Source organism: Eulemur rufifrons, chromosome 1 (genome assembly GCF_041146395.1).
Source record: "Eulemur rufifrons isolate Redbay chromosome 1, OSU_ERuf_1, whole genome shotgun sequence".
NCBI classification, from domain to species: domain Eukaryota; kingdom Metazoa; phylum Chordata; class Mammalia; order Primates; family Lemuridae; genus Eulemur; species Eulemur rufifrons.
Genome location: NC_090983.1, coordinates 54,922,588 through 54,942,093, shown reverse-complemented (window position 1 = coordinate 54,942,093; position 19,506 = coordinate 54,922,588). Strand labels below are relative to the sequence as shown.

The 19,506-nt window shown below is 37.5% G+C and overlaps 1 protein-coding gene across 2 annotated transcripts in view; it reads right to left on the bottom strand.

The window, feature by feature from the left end:
- The window catches only part of SLC25A12 (solute carrier family 25 member 12), an 85,757-nt gene extending 66,455 nt beyond the window's left edge, over nucleotides 1-19,302 (bottom strand). For both annotated transcript variants that reach the window (XM_069471110.1, XM_069471119.1), the window contains exons 1-2: nucleotides 19,261-19,302; nucleotides 18,255-18,308 (exon numbers count right to left, since the gene is read on the bottom strand). In XM_069471110.1, coding sequence (XP_069327211.1) covers nucleotides 18,255-18,308; nucleotides 19,261-19,272 — 66 coding nt within the window. In that variant the 5' untranslated portion in view covers nucleotides 19,273-19,302. The remainder of the gene's footprint in view (nucleotides 1-18,254; nucleotides 18,309-19,260) is intronic.
- Between the last annotated feature and the right edge of the window lie 204 nt (nucleotides 19,303-19,506).

The window sequence follows — 19,506 nt, the reverse complement described above, 5'->3', positions numbered from 1 at the left end:
TAAAGGCTAGTATTAAAATAAGAATAAATGCAGAACTTTTCTCCAGATAGTGAAAAATCAAATACTTTGAGCCTAATTTAAGAACACTATAAAGTACTGATATAAACTACATGTATGAACCTTGAAAACATTATGCTAAGTGAAAAAAGTCAGATACAAAAGGCCATATATTATGTGATCCCATTTACATGAAATGTCCATAATAGACACCGTAGAATCAGAAAGTAGAATGGTGGTTGCCAGGAGTTGGGAAGAGGAGAAAATGGAAGTTAACTGCTTATTGGGCATGGGGTTTCTCTTTAGGGACAAGGAAAATGTCCTGGAATTAGATAGTGGTAATGGCCATACAACATTGTAAATATTAATATGTTAAAAAAAAATCACTGAATTGCTTATTTAAAATGGTTAACTTTATGTTATGTGACTTTTATCTCAATTTAAAATATATAGATAGATAGATATAGATAAATATAGGTAAGATCAAATATATGAGAAAGACTCAGAAAAGTGAAAGGACTGCCAGGACCTGCAAGTAAGAAAATAGCCTCTGTAGACTCCCAGAGGCTTCCTGTCCACAGAGCAGGGGAGAAGGAGGGACATAACTTGCCAAATCTTAAAAGTAAAATGAATGAGAAAGGCATAACAAATAAGACCTTCCATCATAGGTATCCATTCCAAGTTCCAGTAGCTGGAAAAAAGAAATGATCTTTTATGTCAATAATTTTTTTTTTTTTTTTTTTTTTTTTTTTTTGAGACAGAGTCTCACTCTGTTGCCCAGGCTAGAGTGAGTGCCGTGGCGTCAGCCTAGCTCACAGCAACCTCAAACTCCTGAGCTCAAGCGATCCTCCTGTCTCAGCCTCCCGAGTAGCTGGGACTACAGGCATGCACCACCATGCCCGGCTAATTTTTTCTATATATATTTTTTAGCTGTCCATATAATTTCTTTCTATTTTTAGTAGAGATGGGGTCTCGCTCTTGCTCAGGCTGGAATCGAACCCCTGAGCTCAAACGATCCGCCCACCTCGGCCTCCCAGAGTGCTAGGATTACAGGCGTGAGCCACCGCGCCCGGCCAATTTTTTTAAATAAAATAATAAATACCTGTCTCAAAGAAACACCTCACTATTTCAAGGGTTTTATGTACTATGGCATTACCAAACATGAACCACCAAAGCCCTCCTCTTTGAGTTGTAGCAGATCAATTTAGTTACTTCAACCAACAAAGCAATAAGATCAGGAAATTTCCCAGAACTGAAGGATACAAGGGCTCACTAAATGCCAAGCAAAAAATTAAAACAAACAAAAATCCACACTAGGACCTATCTCATCATCACACAATTGCAGAACATCAGAATAAAGAGAAAATCCTAAAAGTTGTCAAGAGAGAAAAATCAGTTCACATATAAAGAATCATGAATCAAGGGCATTGTGCTCCCCAGTAGCAAAATTGGAAGCTTGCAGATGATGGAGTAAGGCCTCGAAAATTCTGAAAGAAATTTCCAACCTGGAATTCTAAACTGAGCCAAACTATCAATCAAATATAAGGTTAAAAGTACTTTGAGTACTTTTGTATTTTCTGCCCTCATGTGCCCTTTCTCATAAAGCTATAGAAGAAATTTTTTTTTAAAAGAGGGAATGAACCAAATAAAAGGAAGATATGGGATCCAGAGCACAGGCGATTCAACCCAGGAAGCGACCAAGGGAAGTCTCGGAACAACTGCTGTTGGCCTCTAGAATACCTGGTCCTGACTGGGGAAGACAGAAGGCTCAAGGAAGCAAAGCCACTGGAGAAACTGGAATGTCAGGTTATCCAAGGCATTTGACGATGTGGAAAATATCACTGGGAGGAGTTTAGGTCTTTGCTCAAATATCACCTTCTCAATGAGGCCCACCCTTACTGCCCTATTTAGCATTACAACTCCTGCCTGTATCTATATTTCCAATCCCCCTGATGCTGCTCTGCTTCCCCCTCTACCTCGGCACCTCTCACCTTCTAACATACTTTATATTTTACCTATTTATTGTGTTTGTTGTCTATCTCCCAACTAGAATGTGTCACAAGGGAAAGAATCTTTGTCTAGTTTGTTTAGTGATGTATCCTGGGCATCAAGAAAAATTCCTGGCACATAGTAGGCAGTAAATATTTGTTAAATTAATGAATTGGTAATAGGTACACAAATAACTAGGCAAATGAAAAGTCTGATAATTTTTAACTCTATGAAAAAGTATTTTTGTTGTACAAAAATAGAAAATATCCTAATGCATGACTTGGCTCAAAATAAATAACATCTACAGTCACAATAATGTAGATACTAAATATTAATTTAATAAAAATTACAAATAAACTGAGAAGAATGGGGGAGAAAATAGCATAAGGAAGCTAAGTCCTCAACTATTGTAATAGGAAGTCAAAAATGTCTAGAAATAGCAGAATAGAAATGTAGAGAGAAATACCAAAATAAATGGCTAAAAGGGTTATAAGTTGTTGCTTCTGGGAAGCGAGATGGGAGAAGGATCAGAGCAAAGGATTGTTGATTTGCTCTTTGGTTAGGTACCGCAAATGTCTACATTTGTGAATCTGACTAAATCAAGCCACCTCTTTTTTCAATAAGAGAATTAAATCAGAAATGTTTCCCTTGTCTTATTTTGAAAAACACCACAGAGACTACCAACTCCAGTAGTTTATCAGCCTGCAAAAGAAATAGCCCAAGGTGGACATGTTTTTTTTTACTAGTCGGTGTTACCAAAAGCACTCAAGCACCAAACATCACCCCAAAATAAAGTCATGTTCTCCCTACATGATCATAACAGCCATTCCTGAAGGGGTCCTGGGTTTAAATCTTGGCTCTACCACTAACCCACTGTGAGTCCTTAGACAAGTCCATTCTCCTCCCATATTTCTAGGTGTTTCACACATCTATAAAACAAAGACAAAATAGTCTTTGAGGTTCCAAAACAGTAGGTATAGAAACATAGGATGAAGAAAAAGCAAACTGTAAGGCAGCCATACTAATAGTACGTGGATGCTACCAATTCCTGTCAATTGCTGCTTCTCTCCCTTATTCTTTAATGTATGACATAATTAGGCATGTGCTACCAAGATCACAAAACTATCATGTTAAGGACAGGCAGGAGTGCAAAATGGCACAATGTCAGACGAATCCTGGAACGGGAAAGAAGGATCAACACAAGAAAGTCTAAAAATAGAATTTAAGGAGACTGACAGGTCCACCACTAACTGGAATATGAGTGCTGAATAACAGCATGAGCAATGTACTATGGGAAGCAAAAAGGAGTCAATCATTCTAAGGACTGGTGGGATGGGGCTGGGGAGAGGGGGAAGAAATATTTGGAATGGGCCTTGATTAAATCTAATTTCAACTGCAAGTGGAGAGAAAGGGTATTTCAAGCAAAAAAAAAAAAAAAACCAACCACAAAAACCAAAAACCCAATGTGAACAAACATAGAAATAATAAAAACACTTTTTTTTTCTTTTTTGGGGAGGAATTACTTGGAGAAAGAATAAATAAAGAGAAAATATACAAAGAGATGTAGTAGAAGGTGAAGCTGAAAAGGCAGGTTGAGACCAGATGGTGGAAGACTTTAAATGCTAAACTGAATAGTCTGAACTTTATTCTGCAAGCCATGGGACACCACTAAAAATTTTAGGGAAGGGAAAAGACATACTCTGACTTGTGCTATCCTCAGTGGCAATGTGAAAGACGGGTGGAGAAGAGAGGAACTGAGGGGGACAGTGAGAGCAAGTAGTGGCCATGGCAAAGATACAGGTGAAAGAGGCTGAGGCCTGAACCAAGGTATTGGAAGTGAAAAGGAAAAAACAATGGGCACTTTTACCCATTGCTAATGGCTTTTTATTCTATTATTTTAATAGTATTACACTCATACTATTCAAAATTCAGAAAATACAAAGGATGACACTGAAAAGTCTTCCTCCCACCTCTGTCCCCAGTCACTCAATTCCCCATCCCAGAGGCAATCAGTTTCTTAAATATCCTTCTAGAGAGGTTTTATCATAAACAAGTAAATTATATACATACAATAATACATATACAGCCAAATATGTGTATTATATATATGAAATTCTTATCCATTTCTTTTTTAATTTTTTTCTTTATATTTTTAGTTGTCCATGTAATTTCTTTCTATTTTTAGTAGAGACGGGGTCTTGCACTTGCTCAGGCTGTTCTCGAACTCCTGAGCTCAAATGATCCACCCGCCTCAGCTTCCCAGAGTGCTAGGATTACAGGCGTGAGCCACCGCGTCCGGCCTTCCATTTCTTTTTTACACAAATGAAAGCATACTATTTATACTGCTCTGTACATCTTGCTTTTTTCAAATTTAGTCCTTTTGAAAAGCAATTTAGCAATATATAGGCACATACACACAAGTACACATATACATCATATATAAAGAACTAGGCTGGGCTCACACCTGTAATCCTAGCAATCTGGGAGGCCAAAGCAGAAGGATCGCTTGAGACCAGGAGTTTGAGACCAGCCTGAACAAGACCGAGACCCTGTCTCTACAAAAAGTAGAAAAATTAGCTGGGCATGGTGGCACGTACCTGTATGTCCCAGCTACTTGGGAGGGTGAGGCAGGAAGATCACTTAAGCCCAGGAATTCCAGGTTGCAGTGAGTTATGATGATGCCACTGCACTCTACCCTGGGCAAGAGACCCTGTCTCAAAAACAAAACAAAAACAAACACCCATAAAAGTTCTCACATCCTTTAACAAGGAATCCTGGGCCTGACTCCTATGAAAAATTAAAAAGAAGGAAAAACTAAGCACAAAATACAAAATATGAAAATATTAGAGACGAGGTTATGGTAATTTTTGTTCACTCTCTTCAAAATTGTTTATGTTGCTTTCTTTAATTAGTAAATGACAAAAGAGGGGGAAGAACATGAAAACATTTCAGAGTCAGTACTAACAAAATTTGGCAACTATTTGTCCATTCCTTTTTGCCACAGAGATGTCTATTCTCTAAAACCTGAATTTGATCTCCAGGACTACTACCACTAAATAGAACACACACACACACACACACACACACACACTCTAAAAGTATACTGCATGTATGGAATCACCAAGATTTCACAATGTTCTTGACTTTACAACTATCAGGAAATAGAACAGCTTTAGCACAAACCACCAAGGACACAGCAGCCAACAAGTAAAACAAATAAATGCTTTAGTTGACATGCACTGAAACAGGCTTTGCCAGTATCTGGAGTTATAAATGATGCCAGAGAACCACTTACCCTGAGGTATTTTGCCAGTGTTTTCCTCAGCTCTCCTAGTCTATTTTAACTTGATTTTAACTGAAAGATAGATTGTTTAGCTCAGAGGAAAAAAACTAAGTCTTCTCAGCCACATGGAGTCAGTACTTGACTTCTCCAGGAGACAGTTAACTAATTAATTCATTAGAGACAATTACTTGGCAATTTCAATAAGCCTGTTGCCTGAACAAACAGAACCAAAAAGGGAATTTAGAACTGACACCAGAATCTACCCACAGCCAGTCAAAATGTTAAAATACTTTAGGTATTATGCTAATAGAGAAAAGCTACTTCCTCAAAAATTAGTGGTATATTTAAACTAAAATACTTTTAAAATAAAAATGACCCACTTACTTTAAACAACTTAATTACTTTTAATGCTTCTTTTAATTGAGTAATAATGTTTTAAACAGATTTTTTTTTTAAAGTAAATATGGACTAGGGTAACATATGAGGCTAGAAATAAGAACATGTTTAGCGTTTAGTGACCTTATTGTGGCCTCCTCTTTCTGCTAATCAAAATGACTTGAGTATTTACACTAAAAATGATAAAAAGCAGTTTAAAACAAAGTGTTCGGTCTCCCAGACTAACACTTATGCTAAAGATTTAATATATCAAGTAATTTGGTAGTTTAATAATATCATTTCCATTTTGTTCCTATCTTTTCAAAGGGTGAATTAAAATGACTTTAAATGAAATTAACCAAATATTATCTTCATACTACAAATAACTTTAGAGTTAATCATTTGCCATTTTAAAGATGTCTCTTAAGCAGTTGTAAATCCCTCTTGGGCAAAAAGTCAAGGACACATGAAAGACATTGAGACGAAGTAGCTGAGAGTATCTGAACAGAAATAGGTAGTCTACTTTCTTGATTAAATTTTTTCTAAACCCAACTCAAGTATCTGAAATGTGAAAGTACACATAGCTTTGACATTTGCAGAAACATTAAAATTTACATTGAGTATAGTTCACATGTGCTTGAAAGAGCTTTGGCATTCTGAAGCTTGAGAAATAAAATAAACCTTATGAGAGATTAGGATCCTCATACATTTATTGTCTATAAAAGATGGCAGTGTTTCATATACAGATATATGACATAATTGCACTGAACTAGCTTTAGCTACAGACAAGATTATGCCATCAAGAAATATTTTGCTTACTAAGTCAACAGATTAACAAATCAAGGCCTCACCTGACAGAAGTAAATTGGATAGTAGTAACTCCAGTGCAATTTACCAAACTTAACCTTAAGTGACTTTTAGAATGTGTGCAATCTACATTACCATATTAACTATATTATATTAACTACATATTTCAAAGAGCTCTCACACAACCCTAAATTTCCACTAAGAATAAAAAAGATTAACTTAAAATTCAATGACTTGAATGAGTAAAAAAACCAAATAGTCTAAATCTACAGTCCCCAACTGTGGAAAAATTATCTTCCATTAAATTTAGGAACCAGGGGGCTGTACAGCAGCAGATGAGCAGTGGGCAAGCAAGTGAAGCTTCATCTGTGTATTTATAGCCACTCCCCATTGCTCGCATCACCACCTAAGCTCCCTATCTCCTCTCTCCCCCACCCACTCCTCTCCGTGGAAAAATTGTCTTCAATGAAACTGGTCCTTGGTGCCAAAGAGGTTGGGGACCACTGGTCTAAATGACACAAATTACTTGTTTAAATGGTTTAAGTTCATAAACAGATGCTTTATATTCTAAAGATATTCATAAACATGTTCATAAAAGTTCATAAACAGATGTTTTATATTCTAAAAGATATTCCAGAGACTATAAAGGAAAATTCTGCTGTGACTAGGAAATGGGTTACTTTTGGGGGGGGGCCGTGGGGAGAGAGACAGGGTCTCCCTCTGTCACCAGGCTAGAGTGAAATGGCATCATCATAGCTCGCTGCAACCTCAAACTCCTGGGCTCAAGAGATCCTCCTGCCTCAGTCTCCCGAGTAGCTGGGACTACAGGCATGCAACACCATGCTCAGCTAATTTTTCTATTTTTTGAGATGGGGCCTCGCTCTTGCTTAGGCTGGTCTCAAGCAATCTTCCCACCTCGGCCTCAAAAGTGCTAGGATTACAGGCATGAGCCACTGTGCCCAGCCTGAAAATTGGTTACTTTTTAAAAATTATGCAATGTGTCAAGATCAAGGATTTTTTTTCAAGTATGCACACCAAAACTAAGGCAATATATCTAGAAACACTACTTTTTAAGCCAAAATCTGCTGAGATCAAATCTTTCAGGTTATTCTGCATTCATTTTAAAACTGTGCTGGGCACTAGGCCTCGTACTAGGGATGCAGAGATCAGTTAAGACACAGTTCCTGCTGTCAAGTAGCTCAGAAAACTTGGGTTCTAAACCTGAGCCATTAACTCATTAAAAATTTTTGGGCAAAACATGCAGCTTTTCTGATCCTCTTCTCTAACAAGGGGTTACAGAAAAACAGTTGTCCTGTTGTGAGGCAAAAATGTGCTCTTGAACACCAAAGTACTTGGAAATTATAAAACATATGCATATTGAAATGGTTATGTAAAATGCTTAGAAACAGAAAAGCACAGGATCCCAGTTTCCCTCCTTGCTTGTTGAATTTTTCTGCTTTTGCCCAAGCATGAAGGACTTATTGTTCTAACTCTCCATCTCTCTGCAAACTAAGGTTTCCTTGGGGTTAGCTTCTAGGATTGCCGGGCTTACCACGGGATCAGTCCTGACTGGTCTAGGCAGTTTCATCTCTGCTTATCAAATATGTGGCTGTAATATGAGTCAAAACAAACTGTTCCTCCATGACTTTGTTCCAACTGAGATGAACTGACATTTTCAGATCTTAACATCCTTTCAATTTCAGTAACTCAAATGACAATGTCACAAAGTTCAGCAACTATAGGTATCACATAGAGCATTCCCCATATAGAAAAATGAATTATGTGAACAATGGAAGAGGCTGATATATACCAAGTCAAGAGCTCAGCATATGAAGTTAATCCCCTTGCTGTCCTTCACTGTTACTTCTAACGGAAGCCAAATTTAGTCAGGAATGCATGCCCTTTCACTAACTACACAAGTGCTCTGCGTAGGGAGCAGACCACAGCAGTCTGACATACAAACCCTTTTACAACAGTTCAATGTATAATTCACCTTATTTTAGTATGTTGCCTCGATTAGAATGAGAGTATTCTATCATGAATAATGCTTTAATGAGAAAAAAATGTTAAATATACATGGCCACGTTGACCTTTTAATTTTAATGACTTTATTAAGTAATATTAATTTTTTAAAACAGGGATTTTAATTGGTAATGTAAAATTTTTCTGATATGACTAAAACCAACTATATGTGCATTAGGGAAAAGCAGTTTTATACAACCAATTTTAATTAGTACTTTCAGTTTCATATTTTGCATATACTAGAAACAAAACCTCTTATTGATTTTGCTAAGAAAATTCTTCAGAACGCTGCCTTTCTAATTCAGATTTCTTCCATGAAATGCTGTATGCTTATTTTTCTTTTTGCTTTAATGTATTTTTACTGTCTATTACAGCAAGTCCTACTGTCAGCTACTGAACAATGCAATTCCTAACAGAGCAGGGAGGTACAAGAGCCTTATTAATCACTAAAATCAACTGAAGCCACCATAGCAAACCAGGTCTACCAAAACAATTTTCCCCTCAAAATGGCCAAAAGCCTTGAAAATAAAATAATGAACCTGGAGAATCCAATAAATGGAACTATAATGCTTCCCAGGGCAGATTAAGTTGAATTAATTTGCATTGTTCTTTAAATACTTCAATCTCTTAGTCTAAGTAACTGTGGAAACATACAAGGAGCATATATACATACAAGCCTGGGCAAATCATGTCTCTCTGACAATCAAGGTGCAACTCCTAGGGGGATAGGACACTTTAATGTTGATAAGCCTTGATTAAATACCGAGATTTTTGCCATAGAGAAATAAGGATTTTTATCCTGGTAGCAAAAAGTATTAAAAGTTCTATGAGACAGATCAACCAAATTCAATGTGTGAACCTGGCTTGGATCCTGTTTTTAATAAAGCTACTTTAAAAATCATGAAACAATCAGGGAAATTTCAACACTGAATAGAAATTGATGATATTAAGGAGTTTTTTTAGGTGTGATAATCGTATTATGGTTTGGTTGGTTTCAGAGTCCTTATCTTATAGAGATATATACTGAGCCATTTATGGATGCAGCCATATGATGTCTAGGAAGTGCTTCAAAATAAGCCAGTGTGACTGTGATATAGATGAAGGAAGATTAGCCATGATACCCGGTGAAGCTGAGTGCCAGGTATATGGTGATTCATTATACTCTTTCTCTAAATTTGTGTATGTTTGAAATGGTCCATAATAAAATGCTTTTCAAAAGGCTACAGAAAAATAATGAAATGATTCTTTATATACTAACATACTTATATCTCCAAATAATATTAAGTAAAAAAGGCAAGTTGCATCATATGAAGCAAGGCTCTTCCATTCACTCCATAACCTTGAGCAAGTTACTTAATCTTTCTGTGGCTCAGTTGCCTCGTCTGTAAAATGGGAACCTACCTAATAGAGTTGTCCTGAGGATTAAATATGATGATTTATATAAAACACTTAAAAGTGTCTGATATATAACAGTGACTCAGTAAACATTAGTTATTACCTATGTTTTTAAACCACAAAACCTTGTATTTTCTAAGTAAATGCATGGGAAATGATCAGAAAGTAACAAAACCAAGAACAGTGGTTACCTCTTAGGTGTCAGAGAAATACTGGGATTTGAGGAGAGTTCAGAAAGGACTTCAAAGCCTTCAGCCTTATACAACAGAATGTTGTAATTTTTTTTAAATGCATTCATGTATGAATGTGTAACTTAAGTGGCCCTAGGCTATGAGTCCTTGAAGATCAGGGATGCCTTATTTATCCTCATACCTCCTCCAGTACCTACCACAGTGTCTGGCTCTTAGTAGGACAATCAGTAGCAATCAGTGTTGAACAGAAATGTTCAAAATTATGAGCCATGGTATGGGAGGGGTACAGAGTGGACAGGAAAGAATCTGGGAAGAGGAAGACCACCACAGGAAAAAAAAAAAAAATAAAACTGGAAAGAATACTAGAGGTATCTGAAGGAAGAATAAGGTGAGGCTACATTTCTTCTTCAAAGGCTTAATTTTGGTTATTTATTGTCATTTCACTAAAGATATTTTTGCAGACAGTAAAAGAGCAGTGCTAGAAAGAGAATCTATCAAATACAGCAGTGTTGTCTTGGAGACACTTGCCATTTGTCTCCCATCTCCAGGCTCCCAGGTTTTCCAATCCCTTATATGATGTACATATATGTTTCTTATTTTTAATCTGCCCAGCTTTCCTTCCCCCTTCTTTTGGTAACTGCATGCTAATTTTCCTTTACAGTATGCCCCTTCCCCACCCCCAATTTACACAGGTTATTCAAGTGGGGCTGACTCAACTCAGCTCCAGAGGTGAGCATTTGAACCAGATCAGGCCAATGAAAGAACTGCATTCCTTTGGTACAGGTGTGGGTTTTTTTGGGGGGGTGGGGGTGGGGCAGGGGGTGGTCAATAATTCCTAGACCTAACCTAGAAAGTGGAAAAAACGGACCCTTTTCTGCTGAAAGCGTTCAACTGGTAGGATTTTAATCTGGAGATACTTCACATGGCAGAGAATGTCTGAGAATGAAGCCAGCACAAAGGAAACCAAAACTAAGAGATAAGAAGTTCCTGATCCCTGATGATAAGAAGCCAGCACAAAGGAAACCAAAACTAAGAGATAAGAAGTTCCTGATCCAGTCATTGCTCCAGACAGTACATTCTCAACCCAAGTAAGTTTAACTGAATTTCTGTCACTTAAGACTGAACTAGTCTTAACTAATATATCTTCAAAATGGGTTTCTTCCAGGTCTAGATGCCCAATGCTGGCCAAAGCAATGATTTCAGGGGAAGATCCTTTCAGAAATTTCCACAGTGCTGAGAGCCAGACAGAATGGGGAGGTAGTGGTTTAAAAAAAGAAGAAAAGTTACATACACACACAAAAATAAATTATATGTCTGTCTTTCACGTCTGTGTTTTGGTATTTTAGAGCCTATAGTTGGACTATTATTCCTTTTCTGGTTAAGACTGAGCAACTGAAGGTTCAAAAGAAAATTCTGCACATATCTTAACTGGTCTGTCAGGTATCCCAGCCTTAGACTATGGCTATACCTCCTCTCAGAGCCTTACAAACTTGAGAGATATTACTTCTTCTGTTGATATTTTTAAACATGGGGATTAGTGAAGATCTTCAGCTGTATGTCTCAAGAATGTGAGTAATTAACTGATTACATTTACATAATCACAAACACATGTTCACATTTTAGTCACTTTTTAGGTCCAGCATAGTCATCTGGGGAAGACAGAGGGCTCAGGTCCTATGAGGGTGGGGGGAGTCCTCATCTCATCTCAACTTAGAATAGAAGGAAGGGGACAAGGAACTAAGCTTTATTTGGTTCTCTGTGCGTCAGGCATAGTTTACACGTTACTTCGTTTAATCTCTGTAAGGTCCCTATGTGCTAGGTGTAGTTAACCCTTCTGAGATGAGAAAACAGGCTCCAAAAGTAATGTAAACACCTGAGGTCAAAAGGTGTCAAATGAGGATTCAAACCCAGGCTAGACTACGATGCCCATATAGGCTCCAGCTACACTCTGCTGCCTCCTGGATGAAAAGGAGTTTCATCCAGCTCAAGATGTTCTAAGAACCCTACAGACAGGAGGAAATTAAACTGAAAGAATCACAGTCTACTAAAAGCAGTCATCCATGAGTATGGATAGAAATGTAAAAGGAACAGTTTACATGTCAATATGATCCATTTAAGCTATAAATTCAACCATTCCACTTCCAAGGTGAAAGACAGATCTTCAGTGGTTTTCACACTGCAGTCAGAAAAAACTCCATACTCTCCTCCAAGGACCTGCTTGCTGTGGGTCCTGCCGCTCATCTCTTAATGACCACCCATTCCCACACTTACCAATGCTCCAGGCACACTGGCCTCCTTTCTGCTTGTTGTTTCGACATCTAAGCCTTTGTATAATACACGTGAGCCCTCAGTCTGGGATCCTCTCCACCACCTCACTCTTACTCACCTTCTAGTTCTCAACTCTTAATATCACCTCTTTGGGGCCCTTCTCTGACCACTATCTTGAAAAATCATTAAAAAAAATGATGGCCCTTTTCATCATTCTGTTTATTTCCCCATTGAAACTGTCATAATCTGTAGTAATATTTTTTAATTTTTGGACTTTTTTATTGTCTGCCTCATCCCTAGAATGTAAGGTCCTACCCTCACTGAATCCCTCTATGTTACCTCTATAAAGGTAGAACCCAGTACAGTGCTTAGCCTGGCTCATAGTAGGCAACTAAAAATATACTCATTGGTGGAAGAACATACTATGGCATTTAGTAACACTAATTTTCTTATTTTTTCAATTCTTTGTCAGTCTTTCTGATTGATTCAAGGTCGAAGTCTCACTATGGTGCTAGTCTGCCCTTAATGCTAACACTTTTTTTTAAAAATGAAAACTCTGTATAGTTTATGGTAAATACTTTCTAAACTAAAAATAAAGGTTATCATTTTCAATTCCCACATTCTGAAGAACTGGTGAAAACCCTTAATCAGCATGGCTAATAAAACTATAGATGCTCTTCTGTGTGTCTTATATTGGGTTTATTCAACCCAGTTTATAATGGGGAGTCCTCTTTTAGCTTCAGGTTCTGAATTGCTAAGTTTCTTAGTTTTTAAATTATTCACTTGCTCAAAGCTTAATACATACTTTGAGACTTTATTTTTATTTTCCTCTTTATTCTTCTCCCAACCAAGTTAACAACCTAGTATCTACCCTTTCATACTTTCTCAATGCTCATTAAATCACAAACTATGTATAAACATACATACAACATATATGAAGTGACTTTGTTTTACAAACCAGAATCATACACTTTACATCTTTCTTTTCGTAATCCCTCTAAAATCCCTCTAAATCAGCTGATATAGGCTTAACTCATTCTTTTTAGTATCTGCATAATTTTTCATGGTACAGTTATTCTGTAATTTTTCTACCCCTCCCCTTTGATAGCATTTTTTTTTTTTTGAGGAAAAAACGACTGCTGCAATTAACAACCTTGTACATATAAATATTCTTATGAGTATTTTTATTTCCTGGGATAAATATCCTAAAAGTAGGACTGTTTGTTCAAATGGCATTTTCTTTTCACTTTAAAGCATTACCAAATTGCTTTCCAAAGAGTCTGTTTCCACAGATACAGTATCACAGCACTCTTTTTCTCCACATTTGGCCTCAGTAGATGTTATCACCCTTTCATACTTGATAATCTTATTGTAACTCTATTATTATGATACACATCCCGTACTTTTAAAAACACAGCCCTAATGTGTACTCCAACAAAGGGTCTCCTGCTAAAAGCCCTGCTTCATTCCCTTCTCAGCCCAGCCTACTGCCAAAAATAAGTAAATAACTACATACTATGCAAACAAATGTTTATTGAATAAAAGGACATTCCTTTCATTTAAAAATTTATCAAAAAGTCCCTAAGGAAAAATTACTCTTTGTTTTACATTAGCAGCATCTTCTTCTACTTATTCTCTAATGTAAAATGAACAAGACAGAAAAAAATGCATTTTCATAATTTTGTATGGGATATGATCTTCATTATTACATTGGTGACAATGAAAAAAGAACAAGATTAAAATAATATTTGAGATCTACTTTTCAGTAAATTTTGGGTCTGGCATATATAGTTGTACAGTCTCAACATATGTTCCTTTTATCATAAAATATATCAGTAAATGAACAACAGAAAGTCTATCAACTAAAAAAAATTTTAAAGAGATATTAAAAAACCGTTCACTTAAAAGTTTTTGATAAATCTACTTTGCCACCAAGCAGAGACAAGATTAACTTTTCATTTTGAAATTTATCAGACTTACAACAAATGGCCTATGACATTCCTGTTGTCCCCACCTCACCTCCCTCTTCATTGCTTCTATTGTCTCCTTTTGCTACTGTATACTTCTGATGTAGCTAAATTGGGTCAATGATAGTGTGTGGGTGAGAGAGGTTAAAAGAAGAAAGGAATAAATCAAGAAATGACAGTTGTAAGGGTAGCGAGAGTAAAATCTTAGCTTGACAACTGGTTGTAAAATTATAGCACAGTCTAACACATAAAGATTCATTTGTTGTGCTCCAATTTTGGGGGTGGGGGATGGGAAAAAGCAAAATCTTAGTGAATATAGTTGGGTATTTTTTTTTTAACAAATGAAAAAAACATAGCACATTCTCAATTTGAGAAACAATGAAGAGCAGAGAAAAAAATGAACCAATTTCCCCATGCTCAAAATAATAGTGCTTTACTCTTACAAAGTCCTTCTCATGAACTCACACATGAATTCTCAAATAACTGCACTAAACATAGATATACCTGTACTTTCAAATAGGAATATTTTGTTGTTTTACAAAACAAATGACATTTGAGCCATATTGACTATTTGTGAATTTAATCAGCTAATGTCACAGATCTATATTTTACAAAGAACTTTTGACTGTATTCCAAAATTTAAATCTTCTCTCTGTAGTCTTTAAATAGCTCAAATGATCCTAAATTCAAATGACCCCAAAATCCTCCCCGAACCAAATCATACAAGTAACAGAATAATCTATATAATAACCTTTGACTACACCTTTTTTGTGAAACTCCTACTTTAAATTCCCATTCTCTCTTGTTCACCTTTTCCTTCTCACTTCAGTTGTGGATATGACTTATTAATCAGTTGCTCATCTTCTGTTTTCATTTATATTTAATCCCCTTAAACAAAAGCTTCATCTCCCACCTATATGAATTTATATCTATCCAAACCTGACTTTAACTTAATGGAATACATTTGTTTAGCAACCAAACTCCCTCCCCCCACAAATTCCCAAAATAGATGCCTTATCAATTAACATCTACCCTAAAAATGCCAGGTTCACTTGTTCATTTACTTCCATATTTAATACCAAATTCAATAGATTCTTCCCTTATAAAGTCCCTGATATTGTCCTTCCTTTCCATTTTCCCAGCCATCAGCCACTCCAGGTCATGATCTCCCACAAGTACTATTTTAGTAACCTCTTAGCTGATCACCTAAGCTACTTCCCATCTCTTCATACTTTATCCAACATATACAAAGAGCTGCCAAAATTCACCACTTCAATTTGCCCACTCAAAAACCCACAGTGGCTCCCTACTGTTTCAAATCCAAACTCCTTAGCCAACTATTCTAGATAGTTACAGTATAAAGGCACTTTTTATTTCAACATCTAAGTAACCAGATTTTTTTTTTTCTTTAACAAAAGACAGCTGCCTTTAGCCACTAACATATCTCTGCCTTTCAAAAATCACTCTGTTCTGAGATCCTACAAGCAGGATAGTGTAAGGGTTAAGATTATGGGTTCTGCAGTTTAATTTGAATCCAGTCTCTACCACTTTTGAACTAAGTGACATTAACCAAATCATTCAACCTCATCTATATAACAGGAATACCAGACCTACCTCGTAAGGTTATGAAAATTAATATATCCGTAAAGCACTAGGCCAATGTCCAGCACACTCTAAATGATCAATGCATTTTAGCTATTGTCATTATTACATGGCCACTATGATCTAGGAAGCCAAACTGATTGCTCTACCACAGACTATGCATTTGCTGTCACTATTTTTGACTTCCTCAACCACAGATCATTAGAGATGGAATGGGCCTCAGGGTGGAGCTAGTCCAATCACATGCCCATCATCATTCAAGTCTTGGCTCAATTCTCCATTTGGATTATTCAACTTGGTGTCTACTGCTGAAGTAAATACAAGTGCAAGGCACACTGCAAACAGTCCTTAGTAAATATATGTTGGGTATATACGTTAAATGCTAAAGAAATACATAGTTAGCATTTTTCTATTATATCTAAAATATCAATAAGCCATATGCATCTCTAATAAAACTGTTTCTAAACAGTACACTATAGCTGTAGGTAACTATAGTTTGAAGTATTCAAGCCAGGAATAAAGATCTAATATGTTACTTGGTAACTGTGCCCAAATTGATCCAACCAGCTAGTGGCTTTATGTCATTCTGAAGGTAAGTATTTATGTTTTATTTCCTTCTTATCTATCAATAACACCTGGGTCAATGCTTTATACTCAGTGCTAAATAAGCAGTTATGGATTCCAAAAATTTTCAGTATAAAAATAATGGCATCATCAAAACAATGCATAAAAAGGTAATGATAATATGAAAAACATTAAATGAAAAGCTAAGATTTACAAGTTTTCAAAGAGCTAGGCAAAGTACTGACCTCTTTCCTTGTACCTCCACCCCCACCACCCCACCCTCACCATCCCAAAACACGAAAAAACAAATCCATATAGAATCACAGGGTTCTTTTCCCATGGAATTTTTAAAGCTGGAAAGACCTCAATTTCCATTCCCTTACATCCCATTGAGTCCCACATGAGAAGATGAAACCCAGGAAGGATAGACAATTAGCCTAAGGGTACAAAAGCCAGATAGATGCAGGGCTTGGAATTGAACCCAGGGCTCCTGATACCTAGGCCAGTGCTCATTTCACTGCAGCATTTCAACTGATTTCTTCCATGCTTACTTAGTCCAGAAAATTAAATTAACTATATCACCTGAACTTCTCACAAAACAATTGAGTATAATCACATGGTGTGATTAATATTGACATATTTTTGGCTATTCTCAAGAATACTTGTGAGGAATAAAGTTTCAAGGCCACAAATGCAGCATTTCTGTTACAATTATTCTGTTCTGGAAAAGATTCTTCCTTTATCAGATTTTATAAAATTTAAGATTCCTATTTTCACAAACTACATATATCTATGAAGCCTCCTCTCCAACAATAGCTTAAGCAAACCACATGTCTCAGATAAAAATGTCATCTATTCCAGGCTCATCAGCATATGCTAGAACCTGTTCCTAATATAGAATCATAGACTTTTGGAATTGGAAGGAACTTTAGAGATCACCTCTCATTTTACAGAGGAAAATAATACTCAGCAGGGACCTGCCCAAGGTCAAAGTGTGTTCTTAAGAACCTAGGTCCAGAAAAGAAAGTTCTCAAAAGATTTCAGAGAAAAACACAATATTTAGTGAAACACCTTAGTTTGTCTCCCTTTACATCTACTTCTTAAGTATAACTTCCTGCATAGGGAACTTTTGAAATTTAGGAAAAGAAAGCAAAACAAAAAACTAACCCAACCTTTTTCCCCCCCTAAGTCTACAGTCAAGTCGCTGATTCTAAAAGCTTAGCAGAAAAGCAGAATGATCCATTTAAGGTGGATCATTGCAAGAATCTTAGAGGGTAACATTTTGTAACAAAACCTGCAAAGGCCTACAAATACAATTTAAATAAGTAGAGGGGAAGAAGATACACACAGATTAAGAGTAGCTGTAATATTCTTATGTCTGTAACAAATTACATGAAGGATTGCTCATAAGTAGGAAAACTTTAAAAACATGCAACTTTCAAGGAAGAAAGAATTTGGGCCACCACCCTTATCAATTATCCAAGAACACCAATATATTTTGAAATTTTATCTTCATCTCAGTGCTTAAAGCTGGAAATTCTTTTTAGTCTTCTTTTATATATCTTAAGTTACATAATGAAAAACAGCAATTTGAGGAAAACCTTTTACCAATCCTTAACAGAAAGAAAATCTTTAATCAAACCTTAATAAAGGAATTATAAGTTATATTGTCCAGTCATGTTTGTAAGAATGCAAAAAATAGAATATTCCTCAAAGTTAAGGCCTGAAAAGGATGAAAGACTCATACCTTTTTTGTTTTTTTCAATAAAAAGCACACTACATAAGCCAATTTACCTGTAGAAATATGTTTCTTAACTCCTGAGGATCACCTCGCTTGGTTGTCTGCACCTGTTACAAAAAAAAAAAAAAAAAAAAAAGCCAGTTAATGCTTCACTAGAGACCACACAATCTCTTTAGAGTAACACTAACAATCAATGCTCTTATCTTTTATAAGGGCATTTAGTTGAAAACAAACAAAAAGCCCTAATTGCTGATAACAACTGTCAAACTGGAGATCTGTGACTAGAGGGTGGAAAAACAGGTGTGAATAGCCCAAACTATGGTAAATCTACCGAACAGTGCTTCTTCTGGAATGGAAACAGGTGAGGAGGACCAATCTTTTACTTTACTCCACACCTACTAGCAACATAGCAGCAACCACCCATCTTCAAATGAAGAGGCCAGCAAGAGTGAAGCAACAGGAAAGTTAAAATACCCAAATTAATCACTTGGCCTAGCAGTCTTTCTTCCCGATGGAAAGCAATTCTAGGCATGTAATTATCTCCGCGTCCCTCTCCCCATCCAACCTAAAAGATGAGAGCTGCCACAAATGCCAATACTTTCGACATCCTGCAACCTGCAACGCAAATGCCAACCATTGCCCCCAGCCTTATTGAGGCCCCAAATTACTCAATACTCACCCCCTCCCCCACCGCGATTCACTGATGCCCTAGGTACCCCCGGCTTTACTTGCCACTTCCTCCCACACCCTTTCCGATGCCTTCCAACTCCGAACTCACAATTCCATGCACCTAAGGCGAGACTCTACTCCTCCTTCTCCCAGCCGTGGTCCTCACAAGCCCCTCCAACTCATAATCCCTCCTCCCTCCCCTCCCCCAGCCGGGCATCCTCTTCCTCCGGTCCAAGCCCCACACAGCTCTCCCACCCGCTAGCTGGAGCCCCAGGACGCGCCAGCTAAGAACTAGGCAAAGAAGAAAATGGGAAGAGGTGGAGGGGCTGCAGGCAGGACCCTCAGAATGTCTCTTATGCAATAAAAGCAGCAGCAGAGAGTTGGAGTCACCTTGACCGCCATGCTGTGCTCGGAAGCCGGGGACGAGCGAGTGAGCGAGCAGGGCCGAGCTGTCAGGGCGCGCGCGCGCCGCCTCCCCGGCCGCGCCCGCCCTCCCGCTCGCCGGCGCCGCGCGCGTCCCTATGCAAATGAACTCGGGGCGTGCCGCGTGGGGAGCCGGCCCCGCGCCCCGGCCAGAAAGGGAGCTGGCCCCGGGCCCGCAGGCCGCGCGGGGCGGGGGCCGCGCCTCCCACGGGG